The sequence below is a fragment of the Oenanthe melanoleuca genome, chromosome 1A (assembly GCF_029582105.1).
Source record: "Oenanthe melanoleuca isolate GR-GAL-2019-014 chromosome 1A, OMel1.0, whole genome shotgun sequence".
NCBI lineage: Eukaryota > Metazoa > Chordata > Aves > Passeriformes > Muscicapidae > Oenanthe > Oenanthe melanoleuca.
The window spans coordinates 25,496,949-25,524,501 of NC_079334.1; the positions used below are offsets into that span (position 1 = coordinate 25,496,949).

General features: G+C 38.1%; 1 protein-coding gene across 5 annotated transcripts in view; it reads right to left on the bottom strand.

Annotated features, from left to right (window-relative positions):
• The window catches only part of CNOT4 (CCR4-NOT transcription complex subunit 4), a 75,581-nt gene that overhangs the window by 41,346 nt on the left and 6,682 nt on the right, over positions 1-27,553 (bottom strand). For all 5 annotated transcript variants that reach the window (XM_056516235.1, XM_056516226.1, XM_056516228.1 and 2 more), the window contains exon 2: positions 1,460-1,703. In XM_056516235.1, coding sequence (XP_056372210.1) covers positions 1,460-1,633 — 174 coding nt within the window. In that variant the 5' untranslated portion in view covers positions 1,634-1,703. The remainder of the gene's footprint in view (positions 1-1,459; positions 1,704-27,553) is intronic.

Consider the following 27,553-nt stretch of genomic DNA (forward strand, 5'->3'; position numbering starts at 1 on the left):
CTGCACATCCAATCATAGGGCAGAGTACTCCACATTTAAGAGTTCAGCATATCTCAAAAAATTCAGATATCCAAAGACAGCACACTGCTTCTGTATTTCTTCAAACACATTTCACAAACTTCCAAAAACAAACAGGTAAAAAGCCATGTAACAAATCCAGGAAAAGCAATTTAGACAAGGAAATCCCAGAAATCTCATGTTGTATCAGAGAAGTAAAAATTTTCTTGTACTATGGGAAATTACTATACAGCGTGTGTCATCTACAGTAGGTATCCCAAGTGGAGAATGATTTGGCTGATGACATGTGGATCTTCCTTGCAGAACAGAGAGCTCAAGTATTGCAGCAAATTTGCAGGATTTTTAAACAAATTTAAACATGTTGCTGTGGGAGAACCTTCAGGCTTACAGAAGCATCCAAACACAGGTGAACAGTAACAGCTCTAGTATAGCCAAAGCCCAAAAGAGCAAGATAGTATGACTGGAAGTGCTTATAAAATACTGTGGCAGTGAATAAAGACAGTGAGACCAAGTAAGATTACTTGGTGTCTGAAAAGGAAGCTGTAACATGAGACAGGAAGACAAGAAAGGCATAAACTAGGGACAGGATCATGATTAAATAGTAGGAAAAGACATAAGTAGCTGCAACTACATGAAGAGAAAGGCCTGGCAAAAAAGTTACAATCAAGAGAAGTCATTAAAGACAAGAAGACACTGAAAAAGAATTTTATTAAACACTGAAGATAAGAAAATAACAAGTTTAAGCAAAACACTAGAAGGAGAAATAAAATAATTCAAAGGAAATAACAGGCAACTTAATGAAGCTGAGATTTACAGTTGTGGCCAACCAAATCAGCCAGACATCAAGATACATAGAGATACCAACTACTACCTTCAGGCATTTGGCAACAAGATCACAATACTAGACAAAGAGACAGTTTAGATTTTGAAATGCTCCAAAATTTAACACCACTGGATATCTTTCCAAAGGTTTTATACATTTAGTATCCACTAAAATATGGATTAAAAGCTCCAGTGCCTCAAACAACACAAGCAGGTGCTTTATAAACTTGTCTTTCAGTCAACTCTGTCAGTTTAGCTGAACCTTAGCTCTCAGCAAACCCCTGATGGAATCCTCACTGCTCTTCCTGAAAAGACTGTGTTAATGCATAAGCACCCCAACTCAAAGGATTTTTATTTTTGCCAGCTCTCTCAGCATGCGCCTTAGTTCTGATCCGCAGCTTCCCCTATCAATCCGGTTCTGAACTTAACAAACCAAGATCAGCTGCTTCATAACAGCTTCAATATACATGCAGAAAGAATCTCAAAGATCCAACACCTCACCCTTGATCTAGGCCATGACTAGATGACTGTTTCCCTCAAGGAAAAGGATGTCTTTGGTACCACACAATGCAAGAGCCTTGCGAAATATGCAAGACAAGCTGCTGTTCCAGGGATTTACCTTTCTGCAAGCAGGACAAAGTCCATTCTCATCAGTGCGAATACGATGCCAACAGAAACGACAGATTTGGTAGCCACAGGTGCAAGGGAAGAAATTGATGTCATCAATTTCCAGAGGCTCCATGCAAAGAGGGCATTCCACAGGGTCTTCCTTAGCGTCAGGGCTGCGAGACATCTTTATATGTTCGCAGAGCAGCAAAAGTTTATAATAACTTAATAGACCAAGAAGGTCAGCACTTGAAGGTCTGCAAGAGGGGAAAAAAAAGGAGAAAATATTATTAAAACCATTGACAACTTTTCTTTTGTATCTTTCAACATCTCAATTTTTCATCATTTTTCTTCTCCTCACACAGGTTACCTACTAAAACGCAAGTTTCTGCCAAATCAACTTCACTGTTTTTTCCTACTTATGAGCCTCACAAATAATACAAAAGACGGTATTGGTAATGCACCTTCCCCACCTGGACAGACAAGGACTTTAGCAGTTCACTAGCCTGTTTGGGTTTCAAAATGTAGATTGTGGAGAAATCAGTGTACAGCATACACTGCTGCATGGTATACTGTGTATGTTAACCTCCTTTAACTATTGCTTTTTGGAAGTCCTTTACAAATCCAAAGTCAAATCCTTGAACACAGGACTTAATGTTTAGGATCAATTTATTCCTTTCTTCAGAGACTTGGAACAATGAGATTTGAAGTAATATTTAGGTCATCCATTCAGTCTTTTGAGTATGTTACAGAATTAACAAACAAAAACAATGAAAGCTTCTTACTCAGGACAATTTGTTTCTTTTTTGTCTATCTCACTGTTTTCGACCAGAGACTGATCTGAGATCAGCCTTAGGACTACACTTCAGTAGCCATGATTTTTCAGGTACACATCTTTCTATATATGCTAGAATTTCATCCAAGTCAGTTATGCTTTTCATCAGCACTCAATTCACACCAAAGCCAAAACACAGGCAACGTAGTAAAAAAAATCTCAAGTTGTAATTTGGAGTGCAGCCCCAACAAGGTATTTCTGAACCAGAATTTTTTTGAAGTAGGCCCAATATTCAAGTCACCATTTTCTTCATTAATTTCCTGAACTCATTTATTTGAGTATGCTTCTATTCTCAGTTTAAGGATGCAGCACAGGAAATTTCCTTTCAGACTCAAAACAAGACACTTGGTGTCACCACTGAGAATTAGAAAAAAACCACCCAAATTCTCTCATTTCTTTTAAGTACCACTCTGGATATGTGAAACTCTATCCAATCTCAACAAGCTGTCTCCATCTGCTGCATGAGACACACATGTAGACGGGGCAGAAATCAAGGGCAACAGTAGAATTTTTAGATGGACCTTTGGAAGAAAAAATGAACAAAAACTAAAAACCCATTGAAAAATACTGAAAAAATGTGACCAGAATTGATAGTTAGATGGTCATACTAGCTCTAATGAACTATACCACTTCTTTAGAAATAAGTGACCTCTAATTTTTTTAATCCAGAATTCTTTTGGCAATCATGTTTTTCTCAAAATATCAGTAACTGAATTATAACTGAACCCCACACAATCTGGAGTCCCCCTCTACTTTCCCAAAACATTTTCTGTTTCATTGCCAACCAAAAACTACTAGACTGTGTACTATCCAATATTTCTCCAGGCTTTTAGGAGCAAATCCAGAAACCAGTTTTCACACCCATTTATTTGAAGAAGAGTGACATTTAATCCTGTCCCTGGAAATAAGATGACAATGTTTTAAGATCAAACCCTTGCTCACAGACTTCAGTACGGTCTGATGTTAGCCTTACATAGCATTGATTTGATACTTTCACCATCCCAGGAAAAACAAACAAGTGGTCATATTTTGATCCTGGCTCACCCCCTACCATATTTCCTTGCATGAATTCTGTCTTAAAAAGACCAAGATGTCCCGGCTCAAGTTGGGACCCTCCCCACTATACAGGATTAGATCCATTTAACATCAGTCTGCAATATTTGTCCCTGTCTGCACACCACCTCAGGAAACAAATTCCTCTATAAGCAGCCAGGAAAGAACCCTGAGAAGGAAAAAACACATGCACGCAGCCAAATCGCCATCCAAATACACAGAACAGAGCATATAGTTTTGTATGGGAATGGCTGCATTGTCACCAGGTTAACATGCTGATACCAGAAGTCCAGACTACCTGCAATTCCAACTAGTTTGATAGGGAGTATATCCTCTAAGTGCAAAATGTTGTTCTGGTAAACATATACCACTGCCCTTCAGAGAAAAAGTTCCAATGGATGACCACAAAATAAGGATAAGAGAAAAAATTTTAGATGCTGCAAGTATAACTTCTCTATACAGCATGAACTAACAACAACACTGTCCTCTTTCTGATCGTCACAATGACTAAAATCAAAAAGTTAAACTTTATGATAATACAGCAGCTTTCATTTCATTATCTATGCTTTCATTCACTCTCTATTCACAATCATTTTGACAGTCTCAAAACCAAGTTCGGCAATTTTACCAGTGTTTTCTACAAAGAACACCAGCAGAATCTGACCTGAAGGGAAAAAAGGATTAGTTTGTTTGGGAGCTTTGTTTTTAAGAACACATCCCCACTGGCTGAAGAGTGGGAGGGACTGTTACAAGGCCCCAAAACATCATTTAAGTGGTTATTATGCAGATTACACACATTTTTACAGTAGCCTGTAAGCATTCCATGTAAACTTTTCACACTTGTATAGCAGCAAAAGTATGACAATATGGAAGTGACTTTAAATCAAAGCATGGGATAAACTCAACAGATTTTGTTCACTTTGGCTTTGGATTTAACTTTGCCACAGATCTCTCAACAACAGGTCAGTATGCACTCACCATATTCGCTTCTGCTGCATACTCATTCCACCACATGCTCAGCAGCTCTGAGCCTATTGAAACACATTTAAATAAAACTATACTAGCACTAGTGAGACTGCAGTTGAAAGAGCAGTTTTGAAGAAATTTTCACCGCTACAGTAAAATTACTGAACTTACTTAGGAAGTTATTATTTGGAATCTCCACTAAGAAATGTCATCAGCTCATGCAGAAAAAAAGCATGACATATTAGCTAGTGCCTCTGGGATATGCAGATGAACTCTAACAAAACTGCAACATAATTAACATTTATGAGCTGTTTAAGTTAACACTGAGAGTTCAGCAGCTGCTAGCAATAATGCCAATAGCTTGCTTCAGTCAGCAAATGGCCTGTTATTTTATAACAAGGAGTAAGAAGCAGCTGTGTGCCATGTTGCTTGAAACTGAGGAAATATTTATTTACTTGGCCACAGACCATTCAAGCATCCCAATTACAGATTCCCCACTGAAGTGTGTCTCCATTTCAGAAGGGTTTATATACCAGGATTTGTGTCTGAAATCTGCATCAGAACAGTGCTTATTTTCTTCAAAACAGGAATAACATGCATAGTAAGGCATCAAACATGCATTCTGCATATAGTTCATGCACAAACAAGAAACACAGAATAACTAGCTAGCTCTAAGGCTATTCCAAACAGTTTCAAATTAACAACATGGGAAAAGTAATTCAAAGAGCAAAAAACAAAAGGCAGTATTACATGTTGTGCTTAATCCAAAGTATATGGTCTTTAGGATCAAGTTCAGAGAGATTAAATTAATCACGTCTCGGGAAAAGAAAAGAAGGAAGATTGTGCACATGTACACATGCTTTACAAGCAGCTAGAATTTGTACATACATTTCCAAAACTCCACTAACTGTAGTCAAACATGGCTCCAACAGTTCTACGTCCTGTTTACAGGACACTAGGCCAAAACATTCACACAGGAATGGAGCAGAAGTGGACAATATCCAGCAGCACGCTTAGGTGTAGTGATTTTGTAAAAGGTAATACTCAAACTACAGAAATATGAAGCTGTGTGCTTTATCCCTTCTACTCTACCAACTAATAAGTTCTTGTCCAAACACATACAGAATGGAAAAAAAAAAGAAATTTTTATTAACTTTATGTGCTTACTTAGCAGATGACAGCTGTGTCTAATCAGCTTCACCAAACAATTGTTACTCCTGATAAAATCCTCCAGACTTTGCAGTCGAGGAAAAAGTGATCCTACTGCTTGAGGGTGCTCACCTAAACACAACTTAACTTCTAAAATACCTAGTGATTTCAGCCCATTTAGGATGAAGATGCTTGTTGCCTTTCCCTTTTGCACTTGAGGTGAGCAAGTTTAACTTCCAGCAATTTATATTTCCTATTTAATTTTAAAAGGGATCATAAAAAAAGGGAGGGGTGGAGGCAGGGGAAAAAAATAACTTGTTATGCATTCTTTTTCCTCAACAGTTTGAGACTTGACACACACCCCTCATCTCTCCAAAGCAGACATGAGGACATCTCAATTTGCTAGCAGTACATTTTAGTAAACACAACCCTTTAAGGTCTCCTCCAGGAGGGCCTAGGTCCAGGGAATACAGACACATTCTTCTCACACAATGGACTGAATCCAGCCTTGTTATTTGCTTTAAGAAAATACAAGTGTCACAGACAAAAGTTCTCAAAATCTAGTAATGAAAAACCTCAGTGAAGACTCACATCCCAGAAAGTATTTGGAGACTTAGGGCCTCTCGAAGGAAAAAATCCAGACATGCATTAGCTAATGTTTCACTTAAAGTTCAAACATACCTGACACTTGAAGTGAAACAGGTCGGAGTCTATGCACTGAAGCTTTAGCAAGGACTCATTAAACTTACGCAAACAAACTCATGCTTTTTTACATGGCCTTATATCTCTTGAAACTCATCAGCCATGAGAAGTCTCAAAACCACAGTGTATGTAGATGCTTGCCCCCATAACGCTACTGGGAAGGCAGCTCCCCCTGCCAAGACCCCTGCTCCCACTCTGCTGAAGGATCACTTCCCTTTCTACCCTCCACCTCTGTGTTGATCCACATACAAGCTGGAGAGAGAAAGACAAGCAGACTATAGACAGCAGCTATAATGGGTTATCCCTTCCTTGAATCAGGGGAGAATCAGCAGCTCTGTTAGCACAGCACTCTCCTGGCCAGCATGGGGGCAAACAGTGGCTGAGACACGTTTAAGACTACCTGCTCCCACTAGTGACTGCTGGAAGGAAAACACCACTCACCTTTTTCAGACTGCAAGTAAGAAAGGCTATCACTTCATTGCATTGCACTGACCACTTGAAGCTTTACATTAAAACCTTTCATAGGCACACTACATAGAAAAGCCCATATTTACTGATTAAAGCACACAGAACTGAGGGAGATTTGGAGAGTTAGTTGATAACCCATAGGGCAGAAAGTTCACACAGGCACATTCCAAATCCTTGTAACAGACAAGATTAGATATTTCCAAGAAGTCATCCACACAACTCAGAAGAAATCTGTGAAACTTCCACAGAACTTTCCATCTCTTTGACATGCTACCCTGTATTTGGCTGTCATTTTTTTGAGTCCTACCAAAGAAGAGGAGTCCTTTTCTCCCACCAGCTCTTCACTCACATCAAAATACAGCGATATTTTACAATCACCTGGTTAGCAACACTGACGTATGAGACAGCCAAAATTTTCAGGAGTACTGAAAAGGGGCTATGCTTTTCTGAGTTTTATGGCTCTGTTACCAGCTGGGAACAAAGACTTCAGTAGCAAGCAAGCAGGCTCCTGAATTCATCTAAATTAATTTTCATTTGAGACCAATGAAAAGTTCACTTCCTACTTCTATTTCCTGACTGTGCTGAATATTTAAAGCCAAATGTACTACTGATTGTAAAATCATGCTCAGTAATTACAAAGTCCATTTTCCCCATGTACTCTTTCTGGGATGTTTATTACTCTGTTTGCGACCTGCAATTACATTTTGATCACAGTACAAACAACATCTAAGAAAAGTTAAGCCGCTGACAAAGTCTCAAATGTTTGGAAAGTATGACCAGGAAGCAGGCAGTCATCTCAGTATTTCTAAAAACACTGTTAGACTGGCTAGGGATTATCCCCAAGTTATTTAGCTCAGAGGTCAAAACTGAAGCCTCTAGACTCCTATGCTTTGTGTCTACCTACAGGTGCCTAGGGAGCTCACCCTCACAGTCTCAGACTTGGAATTCTGCCAGCATAAGCAGTTGTACTGTCACCTGCACCAAAATACAAAATCATAACTATCTTGGCATGGTCATATTTAACTAAGTCAATCCTCCATCTCCTTCATCACACGGTCATACAGAAGTTTGCTTGAGTATTGTGTAAACATGGAAACAAACATCTAGAGGTAGCAGCTGCTCAAGCAGCATATTCAGCACTCAGAAACTTCTCAGGTGATGTCTTTGGCTATCTAATGCCTTCAAGGCAGCTAATAACAAAAATAGTCATATGACACCTGCTAAATGAAAAGGGAACTAACCATTCTTTATAAACCCAATGTGAACACAAACTATTTCAAGACAGGCAAAGAAAAAGAATTTATGGTCCACAAAACTTAAACTGAACCAAGAATTGGTCATTATAGGCTTATTGCTACAACACCCTGAACACTGCATAAAGGGCTACATGCTACCAGTGACACATGAATGCCAAGTAAGATATTATTTACTCAGATAATTTACTTTTACAAGTTATCAACAGAATCAAGACACTATATTTTATTCAGAAAGAAAAAATGACAAATAAGATTTTGACAAATTCATCCACAAGCTCACAAAGGTCTGGACATAATTATACAAGACAACACTATCCCAGCACATAAGTCATCTCACTCAGTGAAATCATAAGCATAATATTGTTCTCTATTTGTAAAAATTAATTTCCTACATTCATTGACATTCAGTTCTAGGATACCTTTTTTCCACTTTCTGCATGCCCTCATTTCTTTTTTGTACTTACAGCACCACTATATATAGAGGTGATATGTCTAAATCAATTGGATAATGAATTAGAAATGGGCTATACAATTATTAGTTCACATATTTTAAGTCTGTCACACAGAGACCATGTAATATTGGTATACATATTCCAGCATGGTTATTTTCTCCTGACAAAGCAGATGCTCACACAAGTGAAGCAAAATAGCTATACCTGTACACATTTCATATATGTAAATATAATACATTTATGATATCATGCACCACAAACTGTTGTCAAAGGATGTTGCAGAGACCATAACATGCAATACTAAAAACAAAAAAAAACAAAAAAAAAACCTGTCAGCTCCCAGTCAAATATGAAAAGAAATATGTTCCATCTGAAGTATTCTGAATTCCCTAAATCTCTCATTACTAGGAAAAAAGGGTACTACTCCATTCTTTGTAGTTTTCTTCAGACCATCTGCTACCAGTTCACTGTCAGAAACATGACCTAGATAGACTGACTTGCCAATCATGCAGCAGCCACAGGTGGCCATTTAACAGGCTGTCTGGGGAATGGAGTGTCTTTATGGTGCTCTCAGCACTCTAGCATGAAACTTGCTTTGCAGTTGATCTATCTACACATCAGTGCACCATAGTTCAATTTTTCCACAATGCTGTGTTCTATCTAGTCCCTATTAAGGTACTACATACTCCTACACATGATCTACATTGATTTAGAACTTGAACTCCAAAATTCACAAAAACTCAACATGCCAGCCCAAGTCACCACATCACCAGTACTCATCCCCTTTGCACTACCATGCAGGATACTCTTCCATCTCCCATGACACAGCTCAGCTCTCTGCCTGTCCCCTAGGTAGTCCTCTCACCATCTCCCCTTTTCATTTGATCTCCTGGCACCATTCAGGCTATTCACATTTCTGTGGGATGCCTTCACTCAAAAAAAAAAAAAAAAAATTTGTTCCAGGCTTGCAGGTATCAGAGTTATCAGTCCATTTCTTCCTTCACAGAAGAGGTAAAAACATGTCATTCTATAATAAAAGTTTCTTGTGTTAGCTTGTATTTGATTGCATAGTTAATAACAATGGCAAATATTCTCAGATCCAATTAGAAAGGACAGCTCAGGTCTGAAGAGCTCCATATCCTTTAAAGAGCAATGACCCAGAAATTCTTACACACACAGGAAAAATCAGCCCACTTGAGGCTGTAAGACTGTATTTGAATATAACCCATTTGCCTAACCCTCCCTGCAGCCATCACTTCTGGATAATTTTCCAGAAGGATTTGCTTTTGACCTGTTGCTCCAGCTGCATTAGTTCACACAGGCTTAATATTGCAACTGGTCTGATCTGAAAGTCATACCATCATGGAAGAACAATCTGGCACAGAACATCATCAATACAGTATGCTCAGAATGAAGCATATGATTTTCTTTTAACTTGCATTCAAGGACAGCTCAGCTTTTACATTATAAAAAACTCCTGATTTGTATTTTCACAGTGCAGAACTAACAAGACCACTGCAGCATCTTTAGAAGTCCTAGCCTGCCTATCCAGCTGTACTCTCTAAAACTACAGCTGTTATACTGTCCAGTGTAAAAACCTGTACACAGCTTTCTTCTTAATTCCTTGATATTTATGTTATCCAAATGAAGGAAAAAGAATATTCAGTTAAACCTCCTGCAAACAGATCGCCAGAGATTTAAATATCTATTAGATAACTGACTTCCTCTACAGCAGAAGAATTCTCTCTTATTTGCCCCAAAGAAGCAGGTACAGAAACAGTACTATACAAAGCATAACTAAAGAAACTAATATGCCATCAGAGCAAAAGCACACTACACATGAAATTTTTCTCTGGATTTTTTACAAAAATTCTAAAGATTTTCAATTGCTAACAGGCAGCACTTTAGCTCTTAGGGGAATAGTATCCAGCATCTAAATAATAGTATCCAGTAGCTTTCTGAAATTATCTTGGGAATAATACTTGGAAAGTTAGAGCTGCTAAGGGGCAAGGGAGAAAAAGCACAGATAAAGGGGATAGAAGCTGATCACACTGAAGAGATATGCATTCTTATTTGCAGCACCATGCATTATAAGGACACATATTCCTTTAGCCAATCAGAATTACCAAAATGGCTTGTAGAAAATTAGCTATAAAACCCAAATCAGCATGATCACAGCTTATGGCTTCTTTTCTCAACCTGCTAAATGTATCAGGAAATACTTTAACTTATACTTTATACTTCCAAATACTTTAACTCTCTTTACAAAGTGCTAAGTTGTCACAGCAATATTAAGTGATAATAAACCAGGCAAGTGTAGCAGTCACATACTAGTATTATCAAAAAACTCTCACACAAGACACATAGGAAGTAGTAAATCTTCTGTTTACACATAAGTGAGGGGATTGACCAACCCACACACATTGCTTCTAATCAAGAGCCCCCCTGAACATTGTTGGTGACTTCACAGACTGTTTGAGATGCTCTTCCTGAATAGAAAGAGTATAAATCAATGTATGAGATAACCTTCTTTCCTTGTTACTGAGACATGAATAAAACTAAGAATTATTCACTCTGAAGCTTAATAACACAGCTAAATACACTGGAGATCTAGGGTATGGGAGATCCAACTGGGTTAGTAACTACTCCTCAGTTCCCTTCCATAGCATCCTTGAAATCAGGAAAGCAAACTAAGACACCAGAAAATCTGAGACAAAAGAAAATTTAAGTAATTCTCAAAGTTTTTAATGTACGTGTTAGAAATTTATTTAAAACAACCTTCAAAAAATAGGTAACAGAGTACTTAATGTTTGTTTCCTCTCTGCCTTCTCAATTAAAAGGTTTTTATTAGGCTTCAACTCATGCAGTTGTCCAGTATTTTCAAATAACTTGACCTTTACAGAGCAACAGAGTTATTATGCGACTTTCAAGTCATTTTAAACAGCAAACATGAACATAGTATCAGCCTAATTACTGATTTCTTAGCAACAACCATATTAAGTCTCTCATGTTTTTCCATAATCCATGAAAGCAAAAAGACTTTTTAGTTGGGTTGGAAGGGGAAAAAAGCACCAAAACAAGTTTAATATAGAGAAAGAAAGCATATATATATATATATATATATATATATTCTGGATGAGTAGTGATTCCAGCTTGAGTGCTCCTGTTAATCAAGTAATAATGCAAAGCACAGAGCTCAGAAGAATAAAAACTTTTAGTCAAAGTTCACGCACTTCTCAGTGCCCACAACTTCATCTTGAAACTCACTGGCAGCTGATGCCAGAAGTTAGAAGACAGGCATAAAGTATGCTCTATGACACACTGACTGACAAGTCAACAGCCACATAAGACAGCATTTCCAATGTAGTACTCTATACCAGTAAAACATGAACTATTACTGAATCACTTCCCTGGTCACAAACTGAAGCACCTCCCTTAGCACTTTGGACTTAATGTCTAACATTAACTCACGGGAAAAATAAAAAAATAATAAAAAAAAAAATCACTCTGAAATTATGTGGAGGCTCACAAAGAATCCAAATGAACATCTGATTCTCCGGATTGTAGCTTTGCTCCTCACAATTCAGTGTCCCACTGGATGCCATGAAGCAATGAAGCCTTCACAGGTCTTTAAGTATGAACTGTGATAATCAGAATAGTTTAAATAGTACAGATACAGTATCAGCCAGAAGCATGCCTCACTCCTGAAAGTTTCTAAAGAGACCCCCCAACAAAAAAAAAAAAAAAAAAAAAAAAAAAAAAAAGGGGAGAACCAGCCTAATATGTATATAATAAAATCTACATTCTTCAAACAGAGTCAAAAAAACAATGGAGGAAATTCCAGAGATCCCTCTCCTCCACAGGTGCAACTGCTCCCTGGAAAGCTAACAGGAACCACACTTTTCTGTCTCAAGGCAATGTTTCTACACCTAGATGAGCCCTAGGACCAGGAGCATCAGCAGATGGCTACTAACTAGACCTCTTGTCTTTAACTGAAGACATCACAAGAGACTAAGTAGTGACAACGATCAAACTCCTGCCCAGTAAGCACCATACAAGCCATTCTTGCATATGTCAAGATGAAGCAGAGACATTAAAATTATTTACTTAAAAACTATGACAAACTTTATACTTCTGGACCTAGAGATATGGTGTAGGAGCAATAGTCAGTTGCTGTTATTCCTCCACACAGGACAGAACTCAAGGAAAACTGCCAGAACAGTAACAGCTTCTGACAGACTACCAGTTTTTTGCACTACACCATTTAAAGTATTTCCAAATCCGAATCAAGTATTTTGCCTTTTAGTGTCTGATTATACATGCTCAAACCAAGATGAAGAGTTTGGAGGTTTTTTTTTAAATCAGGTAACTCAGCAGTAATTTCTCTTCATGTAACTCACACTTTTTGAATATGCTGTGGTCTACAGCTCACTTAGAAAAGAAAGAAAGAAAAGGAGAGAAAAGAAAAAAAAAAATTGAACAGATCTCCTGACTGTGTTCCTGATTCAGCACATGAAGAACAATGCCAGAATTTTCTCTTTAGGAGCACCAAGCCAAAGTCAATGAAGTTGCATTTTGAATTTTCAAGAAAAATACACAGCTTGGGAAAGAGAATGACAATCAGCAATCAGTTACAGAATGCTGACACATGAATTGACATTCCCAATCACCAAATATTACAAAAATCTTAAATTTATTAACCCGTAGTCTAGACCTGAGGATTCTTGCCTCCACTGATAATTATAGAAGGTCCAATGTGTTAATACACTTGGTCTGAAAAGCTGGCAGAAGTTTTTCCCTCCATATATGCACATTCATTCTTTATCCAAATTGGAAATTAATAAAATCAAATATAATTAATGCTTAATCTATTTTGAAACAAACTTGAATGAGATAAAAAATAAACCTCTTCAAAAACTTTTCATGCAAAAGAGCTATTAATTCTGGTTCATATTTATTTTAAAAGGCATTTAATTTACGAGTTCGACTGGGTTTGTCTCTACAAGTTTATGACTTATTTCCAGGATGAGACAAAGTCTTATCAGTGACACATGCTGATCAGACAGCTGGGGAGGAGCCCAGTTCTTATCTGCTGAGCCTGTACTTCACACAGAAAACATAGGTAAAGTATAATGATTTTCATGTCAAGTAAAGCTCTCCCACTATACTTTTATTAGAAGTCCTGAAGATGGTTAGCTAGTCAGGCAACAGCTACACAATCTCATGAAATTTCACAGCTCTTTGAAGAACTAGATCAGGAAATTATGTTGAATGTTATGACATCTACACAAACCTAACTGAATGTTACAAACTGCTGAATCAGCCAGGTAACCACACTCACACTAATGTGCAGAACTGCAGCTGCATCACACTTATTTTCATGCTGCCAGTCCTACCTGACATTCCCAGGATTTACTGCTGTATCACAGTGCTTTCATTTACAAGACTTTAAAAGACATCATAAGCAAATCTACAGCACAAAGCATTTCTGTGTCCAGCAATATCAGATATTATTAAGGAGAAATATTTACCAACAAGACTGAGATACTGTCCATAAGTATGCTTTTCTAGTCACTAGGAACTGATAAAAATTTGAAGAAGACATTAGTTACATCAAGATTGGTTTGATCTACTTGGAAACTAGGAGGACAGATGTTTCTGTAGTGTTACTTGAGCATCATTACACAAGAAAACCCAATTCAAAAACTTTAGTATTCACAGAAGATACTAACTTACCCACTGCTAGTATCACTTAGAACAAGCTGCTTGTGACCATACTATTCTTCCTTGGTTTGCTAGTTACTATAAATAAAACTTTTTTCTTGGCACAGCAGTATCACAAATAACCAGATCCAAGCACCTCCTAATATACTCCAACTTCATACATAATCAGTACAGGCAGCCAAAACTGAAATCTTAAACATTTGAAGGAAAAGGAAGCAACATATCTACAATCAGTAAATTACACAGCCACATACTACCCAATTAGAAGGGCTCTCCTCTAATGCTTGTCCTGGTGGTACTGCCTATCCTCATTAGCAAATGGCTTTCAACAGAAAAGAGGGCAGTTTTAACATAAAGAGCAACACAAGTAAATTCTGGGAAAGAGCAGCATCAAAATACACAGAGCTCAGAGTTCTGAAGAACTACAGGTATTGCTACATGTAAAATGTGCAAGGACAAAAAAAAATACTGAGAGACTATACTAGCCCAGTTTGAGCAGTATCTGCGGGGAGCCATATTTATCACCTGGTAGCAAACCATATCATGTCAAGATTCCCTCTAGGTGGAGAAAGATCATCTTCAAGCATTTTCTGCTTAAATACTCTTAGCTGGACAATATAATCAAGAGTTTGAATCCATGCATTTTTACTTGGCTTTGGATAAAGTTTCTGGGAAGAAAATTAGTTAATAATTTATGTGTTCAGATTAAGAGTTCGAGCCCACTTCTGTCAATAATTTAGGGCTGAACTTTACATCAATGCTGTATTTATAGTAAGATAAATGAAAGTCAAATCACATGAGCCTGTATCCCAGTGTTCCTTCCAGTCAGCTGACAGAGTAAGCTTGTTCTCATTTTATTCTGCCTTCATAGGTATAAAATAGAGGAAGCAGGCTGTCATGGATCAAAATAGGCTAAATGTTTAGGATCCAAGGCATGAGGAAGACTCCACAATGGACCAAAAAGCCAGAGTTCCGTAATGAGGAGGATGGCAGGAGTACAGACAACATCCAGCATCAGTGAACATAGACAAATCATCACACGTAGCCTGGGCAGTTTCAGAGAAAGACTGAGTTTCCCCAGCAAGGGCAAGCATCCCAGAGATGTCAGTATCACTATCAAGCTGCTCTTCACTTTTTCTGGTGATGATCAAACCTACAACATCAACAAACAGGAATGAGAGACAAGTCCCTGGATAGGCATTCATACAACCAGCACACAAGCATTTATTCATTTTTACAAACCTGGACCTATCAAAGGAACTTGAAAAAAGCCTAAATCACTTCCTGGGGAAGGAAAAACTCTAAACCAATCATGAGCCCAGAGCCATGGTTCTAAGAATTAATTCAATGTGTTCCAAAACTTTTGATTTACAAGATAATCCTGCTGACAAGTATCAAAGAATCACAACAAAGGAGATACAAGATATACAAGAATTTTGTTTTAAGAGGCTACTGTTAGTCCCCCCAGATAATTGGAATCTTGAATGAAGGCAAGGGCTTTTCCTTGCCCCCGCACAAGGCACCTATACTGTAAAATAGCAACATTAAACCTTGAAAGTCTGGCATATTACCCCAAGCTGCAAGCTTCTTTGCACAGTTTGTTTTACAGAAGAATCACTCATCTCTAAACAAGGCCCATTATACTTAACCATTAAACTACACAAAGGAGACATCAGATTATGTTGCACAAGAGGAATTCAAAGGGCTGGTGCTAACAAAGCTGAGATGACTATAGTAACACCACCTCACAAGACAACACCCAGATTTCCCCCAAAATAGGACTACACAAGACTTTAAGAGCTAAAGAGAACTTTTAAGAACATAGTAGTATCTATGGATTAAGTTGCTATTAAAAACAATCTATGTTTGAAACTACAACAGAAAACTCATACCACTGTTAAGTGTCACATCCCTAATATATTCAGGATCAGTTCTCAGAATATACTGGCAAGTATGCTCCACTCCTGGAAAATCTACTACTCATTCCTTAATTGTATTAGAGACCCATGAAAATAGACTTAGGAGGCTGAATGTTTAGATCTCAGTAAAATCTGAAAGCACTTGTAAAATATTTCTTACCTTTCTACAAAACAAGCTGAATGAGTTTGCTTTGTAGCCTTCCAGCAACTGAGATCCTTTCCTTTATGAAAGGTAGTTTACAACACTAAGCCTTCACATCACCCAACCTAGTATGGTTAAAAGACCATGGAAGCATTAAAAAAAAGCAATTGAGGAAAAAAATCCTTAGTATGTCATGATGACTTCCTGAAAAGCTGAGGCTCTCTCTTAAAATCCTTGGCCTGATCACTACCCTTTCTTCCACTGTAGGGATAAACAGAAGTAGAAAGTTGTTTTGCATCAGTAACAGTGTAAGTATTTTTGGTTTGGGGTCAGATGTGAGCATCAGGAAGAGAGTTTTTTACTCTGTGCACATATATTGGCTCCACATTACTCTCAGGGACAACTAAAAAGCTCTGTGGTCTATTACAGATACAGGTCTATTACAGTGCCAGACTCTGCACGGCCAGCACTGTGATAATCAACAAGAGTTCTCAGGGCTGAACAGCGGCAAAAGTCCTCTCTAGATAAAACATCATGAACAGAGATTCTAGAGAAGTCTCAAGGTAGTCGGTCTAGAACAAATACAGAAAGAACACCTTTGTTTCTTGATCAGTATTGCAATTAACCCTAAGTCTGTCAGCAGAACAATTCTTTCTCTTTCAAGACAGGGGTCAAGAGGGCCTCTACAGGCTCAGGACAGCTTTTGAAGCATTTTCTAGAGGGTAATTGAACCATACAAAAATGAATCAAAGAAATAAAGTTACAAGCTGCAGGGACTTGTTAAAAAACAAAAAGGTAACTGGTGTTTTATTCAGAAAGTCATTAGTAATAAAAAGCAATTTGAAAGAGCAATAGATTCCAAACAAGCCTAACACTAAAAGCAGTCACATAATCAATCACACATCTCAATTTAGTATCAGTAATTCCTAAATTGAGGCAAATCAGAACCAAGAGGTGTCTGCACCCTTACTTCTTATTCTTGCAGCAACCTGGGCCAAGTACAACAGCTACTGAGGACAGATTTGTTCAATGTGTCCAGAATAGCGTACCAGACGCCTGAGAACAGAATCCAGTGAGCAGCAGATGTTTGAGATGTGCTATTACTGACTCTTGCGCTTTGGTTTTCAGAGCTCAACATTTTCTGACTACTCTTCTGACAATGTCACTTTTCATTAAGACATTTGACTTAAGTTTTATGATATTTGAATCTTGGATGTAACTACAGCATTACTCACAGATCCTAAAAACCGATCCTCTAAAAAACACAACTGACACTCTGATTTGGAGGAAAATAATTTGCAAATCTAATTTTAAAAAGGGAAAACGGCTAATCTACGTAGCAGTTATAAACAGCCATAAACCCTGCTAATCGAGATTTGAAAAATTAATATGCAAATAAACCTAAATCAGCCCAGCAGCAGAATTCTGTAAGAAAAATGACCCACTTACTCTGTTTTACTGTACAGAATTTCTAGGGTCTTGGCATCGGGAGGCCAAGTAATAATGAACCAGAATGAAATACAAATGCGTGCATTTTACATTTATGCTTACTGCGGGTTCTTACTACAGGACAGACAGCATTAGCTGTATCTGACATGCAATATATTTCAGGAAAACAGTAAAGCACAGAGCCAAATTTGATGAGGAAATCTGAAATATATGTGCAGAAACATGAAAATGAAACAATGGGTCATACTGCACTGCTACTTTTGTGTGGGCTAGTCTGCGTGATTCTGAACCTGTAACAGAAACTTTACAGTATATGGTTTACTGTTTATCTGCAAGGTGCTGAAAAGTAATTAATAGTTTTAAAGAGCAACCTGAAAACCCATATTAGTGTTCCTACATCAGAGTGGAGTGGTTGCCGCTGCCCCTAATAGTAATGTCCACTTCCAAAATGAAAGCATTAAATTTACTTAGGAATAGATTTACTCCCTGAGTTACACAAAGATATTTCTCAACATTTTTTCTGAGGACTTGGGAGGGGGAATATCATACTATTCAGAGATATGGCATCCAGGTTATCTGCTTCCTGACAAGGAATAGTTTACACATTCCAGGTTCTTTTAATATCCATCTGCATAAAGGCCAGATCCATACAGTAATGAAGTGAGGATAAAAGTAATCTGTATAGACCATAAGATCACATACAGTATAATTTGCTCCTCTGACTTAATAAAATTACAGATTTTTATCTGCTTTTTTAGATGGGACACTTATCTTCGGAAGAGGTTAGTGTTTTATCCTTACCTACTGTAACAGAAAAGGCTTGTGATCAGTATTGTGCATACAGATAGGTAAATCAGATGCTATCAAGAGTTTACATTGATAACAAAGCACATGGAAAGATGCTGGTAGCTCAGACTGCCTATAAAGCATTGCTATGGCCGTAGATAGTTTACAATCAATAGTCAAGGTGAATAAAGGCATCTCTGGTTTTCTGGTGTTGTCCTGACATTCTGTTTATTAATATCTGGTTATGTACACAGGTTTCAGCTACATCACTGTTCCCAAATTTACACTAGAATGGCAGTCAGATAAATTCCCACCTCCCAAACAAATAGCAAATCTTTGGAAAGGGATGAAGTATTCTTGCTACTGGTGGAACGTCAGCAACTCAGTTCCCTGACCTTACGGAAACAAACACTCATTGGATGGAGTAGGTAGTGCAGAGAAGAAATCCAGTTATGAAGTAATAGAAAAGAAGCATCCTCTCCCAGGCGAAGGAAAGCATGCTGACACCAGTCAGTGGCAAGGACATGCTTCCCACTGCCCCATTCCTTAGGGTAACAGATTACAACAGCTGCCAGGTTAGCTGCTTTCTCTGTAAGGCAAGAGCTCCAAACCAACCACACAGAATTTATATTATTTCTCCTCTACAAGCAATCTCAAGGTAAAGAACTACATTGCCAGTAACCATCTTGCAATGCAAACTCCACAGTTTAGTTTTTCAACTTCCATATGAAAATCATTTCTATGCAAGACTAAAAACCACTCTGAAAACTTAACAGGACATTAATAGCCACTAAGATTTTTAAGTCCTTGGAAAACATGGCTACGCATAAGACTAGGAATGTTAGTGCACACAGAATATTCCCTCTAGATTAAATTCTCACACAGCATATAAAATAGCACATCACTATGCAGAATTAAGGTTTGACACAAGCTACTTTTCTGCACTGAACACAGAGTACCAAAGACAAAGCATGTGCCCACAGCAATTTTCCTTCAGCAGGACAGGGATCAAGGACAGCCACAAGAAAAGATGAGTGTGAACATGAAGGGAAAGAAAACTTGTCTCCTCCTAGCACTGCACAGCTCTGCAGAGTCCTGAGACTGCCAAAGATGAAGAAGCCACATCCTTATGCCTTGCATACACTCCTACACTCATCCTGCTCTAAAAAAGCCACAGGGTTTGTAGGTTATGATTACATCTTTTATTAAACCAACACATATAATGAACTAGTATATTGATCTAACACTACTATCTCTGCATGCAATAAGATGCTACTTCTGCAGCCCTCGTCTTGGGCAGGGGAACAGGATGACAAAGTCTGACACTTTAAAAATTCAGTAATTACTGACTGATATATTAAAGGTCCTATTTATAGCTTATATTCAGCACTTGATACAAAGCTACTGTCCCAAATTTTTAACACCAATAAAGATAAATTTATCTTAGTGTGGATAAGAATTATAATTAATAGTAATTTACCTTGGTATTCTCAGTGAACAGCAAAAGGAGAAATATTGTCATTTGGAACGTAAATAGATTTAAATCAACTACATCATGGCAGAGAAAAACCAATACCCATACTTCAGGGGTGGGAGGGATAAAAGATCTTTAGGGCACTCTTGGAACATACACTGTAAATTACCTACTATAAGAGTATTTTCAGACCAGGTAAAAGGAAGAAAAAACCCAGAGCCTTCAGTATATTATAACTGAACAGTAAAATAAGCATCTTGCATCAGTTTAAATGGGATTAAAAAAACCCCCGAAGTATCTATTATACAAACATTACACAGTGTCTGTAATAGGAAGCATTATCATTGCTGAACATCTCAGCTACATCTGTTTCCTATTTAAACGCATTTATCAATCTCACATTTGCTTTTTTCTCACAGATCAACACAAATTTGCAGTATAGGTGGCAAAATTCATTACATGCAGGTATGGAAATATTGCCAAGTATTTTAGGCAGAACTGCAGTGTACTATTAGAATTCCTTACCACTAAGCACTTTGCACAGTAAAAAAAATTAATTTAGAACAGCTTAAACTGAAAAGTTTACTTTACTGCTCTCCACAAAACATAAGATTTGCTTCTCAACTTTCATCAACCTTTAAAAGCCATTTTGTCTTTCAGAATCATTTTCTTATACTAATTATCTATGGAAGGACTACGATGTAGAATTGAACATACATAAGTAGCCTTTCCTTCACTTTTCCAAAAAGTTTACACTTCTTACAAATGTTACACTTGAATTTTTAGACAAAGACCATATTATTTAAATTTTATTTTCAATACATCTAGCAGCAGTAAAATACAGATTTGATTCACTGATAAATTATATAGGAGGGAACCAAGCAACCCACAACAGAAAACACCTTTATAAGTTCAACAGTTCCAAGAAAAAAAAAAAAGGGATTTTATAAAAACCCACACACTCAGATGAAGAGCTTGTCCCTCATCACCTCTGCTCTAGAATACAATGCCAAAATTTTGTTTGCAGAGCACTACTTCTTCAGTAGCCACTGAGTATTTTAGAATTCTGACCTTTCAGCTACCTAGATGGTCCCAGGCAGGACAGGATTGCTTTTGTTTTTTTTTTTTTCACAGTAGTCAGGAAGGAGGCACTGCTATGACACAGAGGTAATTCTAGACTAACTTCCAGGGATGGGAGAGTCCATCCCTTTTGGGTGGCACAGTATGGTGGAGGGAAGTGAAGTACTGTCAGGGGTTTCCCAAGATGAGCAATCAGTTGTGAATCATTTGCCTCTTTCATGCACCCTGTGTCATTGGTATTGCTGCTGTTACTGTTTGATGCCTTATCTCATTGCTGTTTCCAGTAAATTCTTATCCCAAAACATGGTCTTTACCTTTTGTGCCTCCAGTTCTCCTCCCCAGCCTGCTGCAGGGGGAGGGAGGAGTGAGCAAGCTGCATGTGGTTTGGAGTATTTCAGTGGAATACTAAGTTGAAAAAGACCATTTCTACAGCACGACACACATGTAAACTACTCACTACACCTGTCAGCCCAGCTATCCAGCACCCACAGTAACCCACAGTTTGCCCTTAACCAACTAAGTTACCACCCATGGAGAGAAACCAAGAAAAGGTCAGCACAAAGAATGAAGAACCTTTGCATTCCTCCAGGCCAAAATTAGCGTACGATTATTTGGATTACATCTGCTGAACTCCTGACTGACAAAGAACCAAAGAGTAGTACTAGACACACAAAAAGCTCACTTAAGCACTTCCTTTACAGCACTCTATAAAGGTTTACAAACACATGTATTTGTTTATCAATCCCCAATTAGTTCTACTTTGCAAGTGCCATCAAACCCCCACAAGTCTTAAGAGTCAAAAGACCAAAATTACTGTCCAGTCCTTTGTTTTTAAAGGAAATACAAGTCCTAATGCACTGAAAAATTACACATCCTTCAGATTTCATCTAAGGGCAATACTAACATAACAATGGATTAGTTTAAAAACTCTTTTCTAATTACTCAAAATTCCCAAGCCTGAGAAAGAATACCTGCAAAATCTAGAATAGCTAGTGTAAAGGACATTATCTATTGGTACATTGCAAAGATTAAGATAATTGCTAGGACCAGATTTTCCTTCATTCTCCCAAGAGACTCTGCAGAAGATAAGAAACACCATTACAATGTTCAACACCTAATTTTATCTTTCATTAGGGGCTCTATTCATAGTCCTGATCATGACACTGAAGCTACCTAAAGGTCTTAGACTAAATCCTGCCATAAGATAAATCAAAATGTACTTGCAGTTACAAACTGGAGAAATTACTCTGGATTATCAAAATTGTGCTTTTTAGCCAAGAAGTAAAGTATGTTTCTCCTGCTTTATACATAGACACTACTACAGAAACAAGCATTTAACCAATAGAGCCTTGTTACTATTCCTGGGGCTTTGGACAGAAGTACCTAACCTGAAGGACAAACAAGAAAAAGCCTCCAAGGGAGATTGAAATAAAAACACCCACACTACCTCACACACATACAATCCAGCATAACTTCAATACTAAATCACTTTTATACTAACACACTCTCAGTCTGACAACAGCTGGGGAAGGGAAATGTCTGCAACTGCAGTACCATGGACAGTGTATGGAAAAGTTGATAGATCACAGAATAAGCTGAGTTGGAAGGACCCATCAGGATCACCAAGTCCAACTCCTGGCCCAGAACAGGACACCTCAAGAGTCACATCATGTGCCTGAGAACATTGTCCAAATGCTTCTTGAATGTGCCACTGACAACTGTGCACTCCACAGATTCTATCCTTGCTGTTATAACAAATGCCACCCTCACAGCCTCAACCCCCCACATCTCTTCTGCCCTGCCTATCCCTCCTAAAGAGCCTGCAACCATCCCTACAGGGCACTCCAATCACAAGACTCATCCCACTAGATTTCACTTATGCCAGTATCAAATTTCTGGGACTGAGCTAAAGCTCGGAGCTAGTTTTGCTTGCTCCTCATGCTGCCTGCATCGGTGTAGAAACATTTCAGGTGTACTTTGTAGCCAAACACCTCCTGAAGCACATTGAGGGATCCCGTTAGTGCTTATTTTCCTCAAGTTTTGGCACACCATCCCATTGCTTATCGCTGGCAAGCCTGGTATTTTCCCATTCCCTTTCGAACATTTCATCACTGAGTTTTTTAAGCAACCACCTCAAACTTCAGGAAGATAAACATCCTGTGTCAGTGCTGGAGATTCTGAGATTCTGCATTACTTCTATAAGCTTCAGCATTTACATCAAGGAGTACCTTTAAGTTTAAATAAACTTTCCTGAATTTCCACTGAAGCCCCACTATCTACTGTTAAGTCTATTAACATAGAATCACAGAATGGCATGGATCGGAAGGGCCGTTAAAGATCATGTAGTTCCAACACTCCTGCCATGAGCAGTGACACCTTTTACAATAGACCAGGTTACTCAGAGCAAACTGTTACTTCTTATACACATCTGCTAGATTTAAAGTCTTCCAAAGCAAATAGAAAACTTTGATTCAAAGCAGCTGTTATCTTTATCCCTGCACTTCCCCAGTTAGAACTGCAGGAACTAAGATCTCATACGAAAATCTGCTCTAGCATAAGCTAAAATGAGTTATAAATGAGCCTTTCTGGGCTCACTATAACCCCTCTCTACAATGTATATCAACTCTAAAGAGAGCATCTCCTGTTCAGCCTGCAACTCTTTTTCTAAACTAGAATTAAAAGTTATGGATTAACTTCTAAAAAAATCATCATACAGTTGAATAAAGTGTTGTAGTTTTACAAGCTCGTATTTACACACACACACACACACACACACACACAGAGATATGAAGAAAAAAAGATGCCCTGAACTGAAGGGAAAAGAAAGGATCAAATCAGCATCCAAGCCTCAAATATCAGAAATATATCAGGGAGGAAAATAAGAGTACACTAGTAGGGCTGCTGTCTAAACCATCTTTGGTTTAGACAAAAACCAGCAACAAAAAAGGTAAAAACATTAACAAAGCCACCACAAGTACTCCAGCACTTAGAGCAAATTCCTGATAAGGTATAGTACCCTACCAACAATTACACACAGAAGTTTCTGTATGAGTCTTCCAGTCCTCCAAAGTTACTTATCAGACTAACAATGAGGTATTTCAGGACAGTAACAGCTCTTCAGAAAACATCCCACACTCTTTGACAAAGCAAATAACATCAGGAATTATTAACCACTGGAAAATTCATGTCATGACTAGTCAGTCAACAAATCCCAAGGACAGGGGAAGGAGTGAAGAAAAAGAAGAAATGCATCCAAAGCTTTAATTCATACCTCCTATCATTAATTGAGATGTGTTCCAGCACTTCTCAAAATAAAAGGCTTGGGGGGGGAGCTACAGATACTGAAAGAAGGAGTCATGCTTCCTTAACAGAAAAAAAGGAATCTTCTACACAGATCTCCATATTTCTCTTGATGACCCACATTGTGTATTTCATTTACAGCTGAAGGGGAGCAAATACATCAGAGAAAGGTCTGTACTCCTCATCCAGCCTATGAAAAAAATAAAATAAAATAAACCCTTGCATGGGCTTAACATCATTCTTCAGAATCCTTGAGAAACTACCAAGAAACACAGGGAACAAGGAGGATTAGGTCAGCCTCTTCAACATCATCCTAAAACTTGTGAGACAGCAGCTACCACCCCCAGATTCACTCTCAGCCATCTACACTCAGCATCTTTAGTCACAAGTGGAAAAAAGCAAACCTGACTTTCACAAAAAAAATATTTGCCCCTCAGTACAGAGTCAGAAGAGGCAAGTCACTTTAAGCCACAGGCAAATAAACACTGGACAACTGGGAGACAGAACATTATTAGCTGAATAACTAACTGAAGTCCCCAGCATGATAGAGGAAACAGTTTCAGCAAGTGCAGAGAAGGGCCACAGATGAGCAGAGGGCTGTAGCATCTTTCCTATGAGGTTGAGGTTGTTAAGCCTGCAGAAGAGAAGGCTCCAGGGAGATCTGGATAGCAGCCTTCCAATACCTAATTGGGGGCCTACATGAAGTGTGGGGAGGGACTCTATCAGGAAGGGAAGTGATAGGACAAAGGGTGAAAATTTTGAACTGAAAGAGGATGAATTTAAATTAGATGTTAGGAAGAAAATCTTCGCTACAGGGGTGGTGAGGCACTGGAACAGGCTATCCAGAGATGTTGATGTTCCATCCCTGGAAGTTTTCAAGGACAGACTGGATAGGGCTTTGAGCAACCTGGGTGAGTGCAAGGTATCCATGCCCACAGCAGGGGTGCTGGAGCGAGATGATCCTTAGGGTCCTTTCCAAACCAAACCATTCTGTGATTCTACGAACTCGTCTACACTTTCCACTCTAAACCTAAGCCAATGCAGAAATGCATTAGAATTTTATTGCAACTAGGTGGTGCTCAAGGCAGAAAACCAAAATACCACAAATCAAGGCTATGATCCTACAAACATTTAGGTAGTAAACTTTACTCAATGGAATAGATCTATTGATGATAATGAAGTTAGAGAACATGTTTGAAACAGAGAAACATTGCCTACATTTGCAACATTAGCTTCAAAAATACAAGTTTTGTTATAACAATTTCCTACCATGAACACTGCTGTTACACAATATAACAGCCTTAATACGTAAATACACAAGGCAGTGGAACTGTAAAAATACAACAGAAGTTTAATATATACAAACCCACTTCCACTTTAAAGAGAATAGTTACACCAAGGTACCTACACTCAGAATTTCTGAAGAGTGAAAAAGTAAGAAAAGCATTATCCCCTGTAGCTAGTAACTGCAAAACCCAATGGAAAAAATAAATGAGTGAACCATTTCAGCTTTTTCTTGATGTGTCTCTGGGAGGTAAAGTCAATTCCAAATATAGCACGCATCCTGTGCTCAAATTTGTGGCACTATCTGAAAGCAGGTAGAAACGAGGCCTGTTTCTTGTTTCATGCTAAAAATGATAAAGGGTGAAGCTTCTCCAAAATCTGAAATTCTCTAGCACATAATTCAAGGCAACGAAGTACCTCTTTTAGTAATTAATAAAACAGTTGGATAACATAAAAGGTACATCTAATTAAAATGCACAAGCAAATAAATCTAATGAGCTATCAGTTAAGCTACTAGCTGAAGAAAGAAATCAACTTGGGAGTTCAGGATGGAAAATAAGAATGCTATGCTTAAGACAATCTGCTTCAGACAAGAGCAGGATGCTCTTTCAATAATATATACTGACATCTGAGTCAACAGAAAATGGTAAAAACATCTACCATGTCACAGTCACACTCAACGCCAGTTTGGAGCTGGTTTGGCTTCTACAAAGAATAATTATAATTTTACTCTACTTTCCGTCCTGTAATTTAAAAAAATGAGATTTATTTCAAAAAGCAAACAATTCATTTAATGAGAAGCACAGAAAAGCTTCGGAGAGTCAAAGAACCTTCTTATCACTCATCCTCCATATACCTGCTAGAAATCCAGAAAGATAGTTGCTTTGTACAATATTCACCCACACCATAAATACCCATTCCCACATATCTGATAGACAAGCTACAATTGCCTACTTCTTTTCAGGGAAATACATACTTGCTACTAAAAAACAAAGTTGAGAAAGACCAAGACCTGCATTGAGGGAAGCACCTTCATCCCAGTGAGGAACAGAACATAGAGAACTGCTTGAAGATAATCTATATGCTGTAGTAAACAAATTTTAGAGACATACACATATAAAGCAATTTTTTAGAAGAAAGAAAGAGAACAATGAGAAGTAACAGCATCAGCTTCCAGAAGTTTAAGCAGGATGGGTAGTATTGGATTTATTCAATTCTGTCTACTGCTACCTCCACTACCTGGAGCTGCATTAACTCAGGAAGGTGAAGTTAAGGAGTCATTTGGTACATATGAAGTCCCCACTGAATGAAATCCCAAACAATTTGTCAGACAGCGACAAATATGTTATAAAAAGCACAGAAGTACAAGTTGACTGCAAATACACTTGCCCAACATATCCTTTAAATGCTGTGATTTTTTAATACTAAAAGAGAGCAGCTGAATGCAGTTCCTTTGGAGAAGACTAAGCCCCTATGAGATGTACACTAACCAAAATCCATAAGAAAAATCAAACAACCACCTTACGAGAACAAAGAATTGGCTGATGCATTTAAGTTCCTTTAAAACTAGAAGAAGCAAAAAACGAAATGAAGACACTAAGGATACCTCAAGAACATTGATGCTGATGTCAGCTTTGACAGGATGTTCTTCGATAGCTGACTTTATATTTAGTAAATTAGAAAAAAAAAAAATCTCAAAAATCCAAATAAAACACAGAGTGACACTGAGTCCATCTCCTTCCTTATACCTCCATATACTATAGTATTTTCTAGAGTCCATCACAAGTCCCAGGAAAACACAGTACAATCAAAAGATGCTGCACTGCACCTCTGTAGAAGTTACCTTCACCATGCTTTCAGAGGTGGCACACACTGAATACAGCAGAAACAGCAGCTGGTAATAACTGGCTCATTTGTTACGAGCAGATGACTATAGCCTGCAAGTGCTGAAAGGAACCTGACCCTCCCTCTCACCTCTTAACACCAAATTACATATGTTTGAAAACAAATTTTGCTTCACTTCTGGTCAATAATTAATACATATGTGCAAAGAAAAAAAAAAAAATCC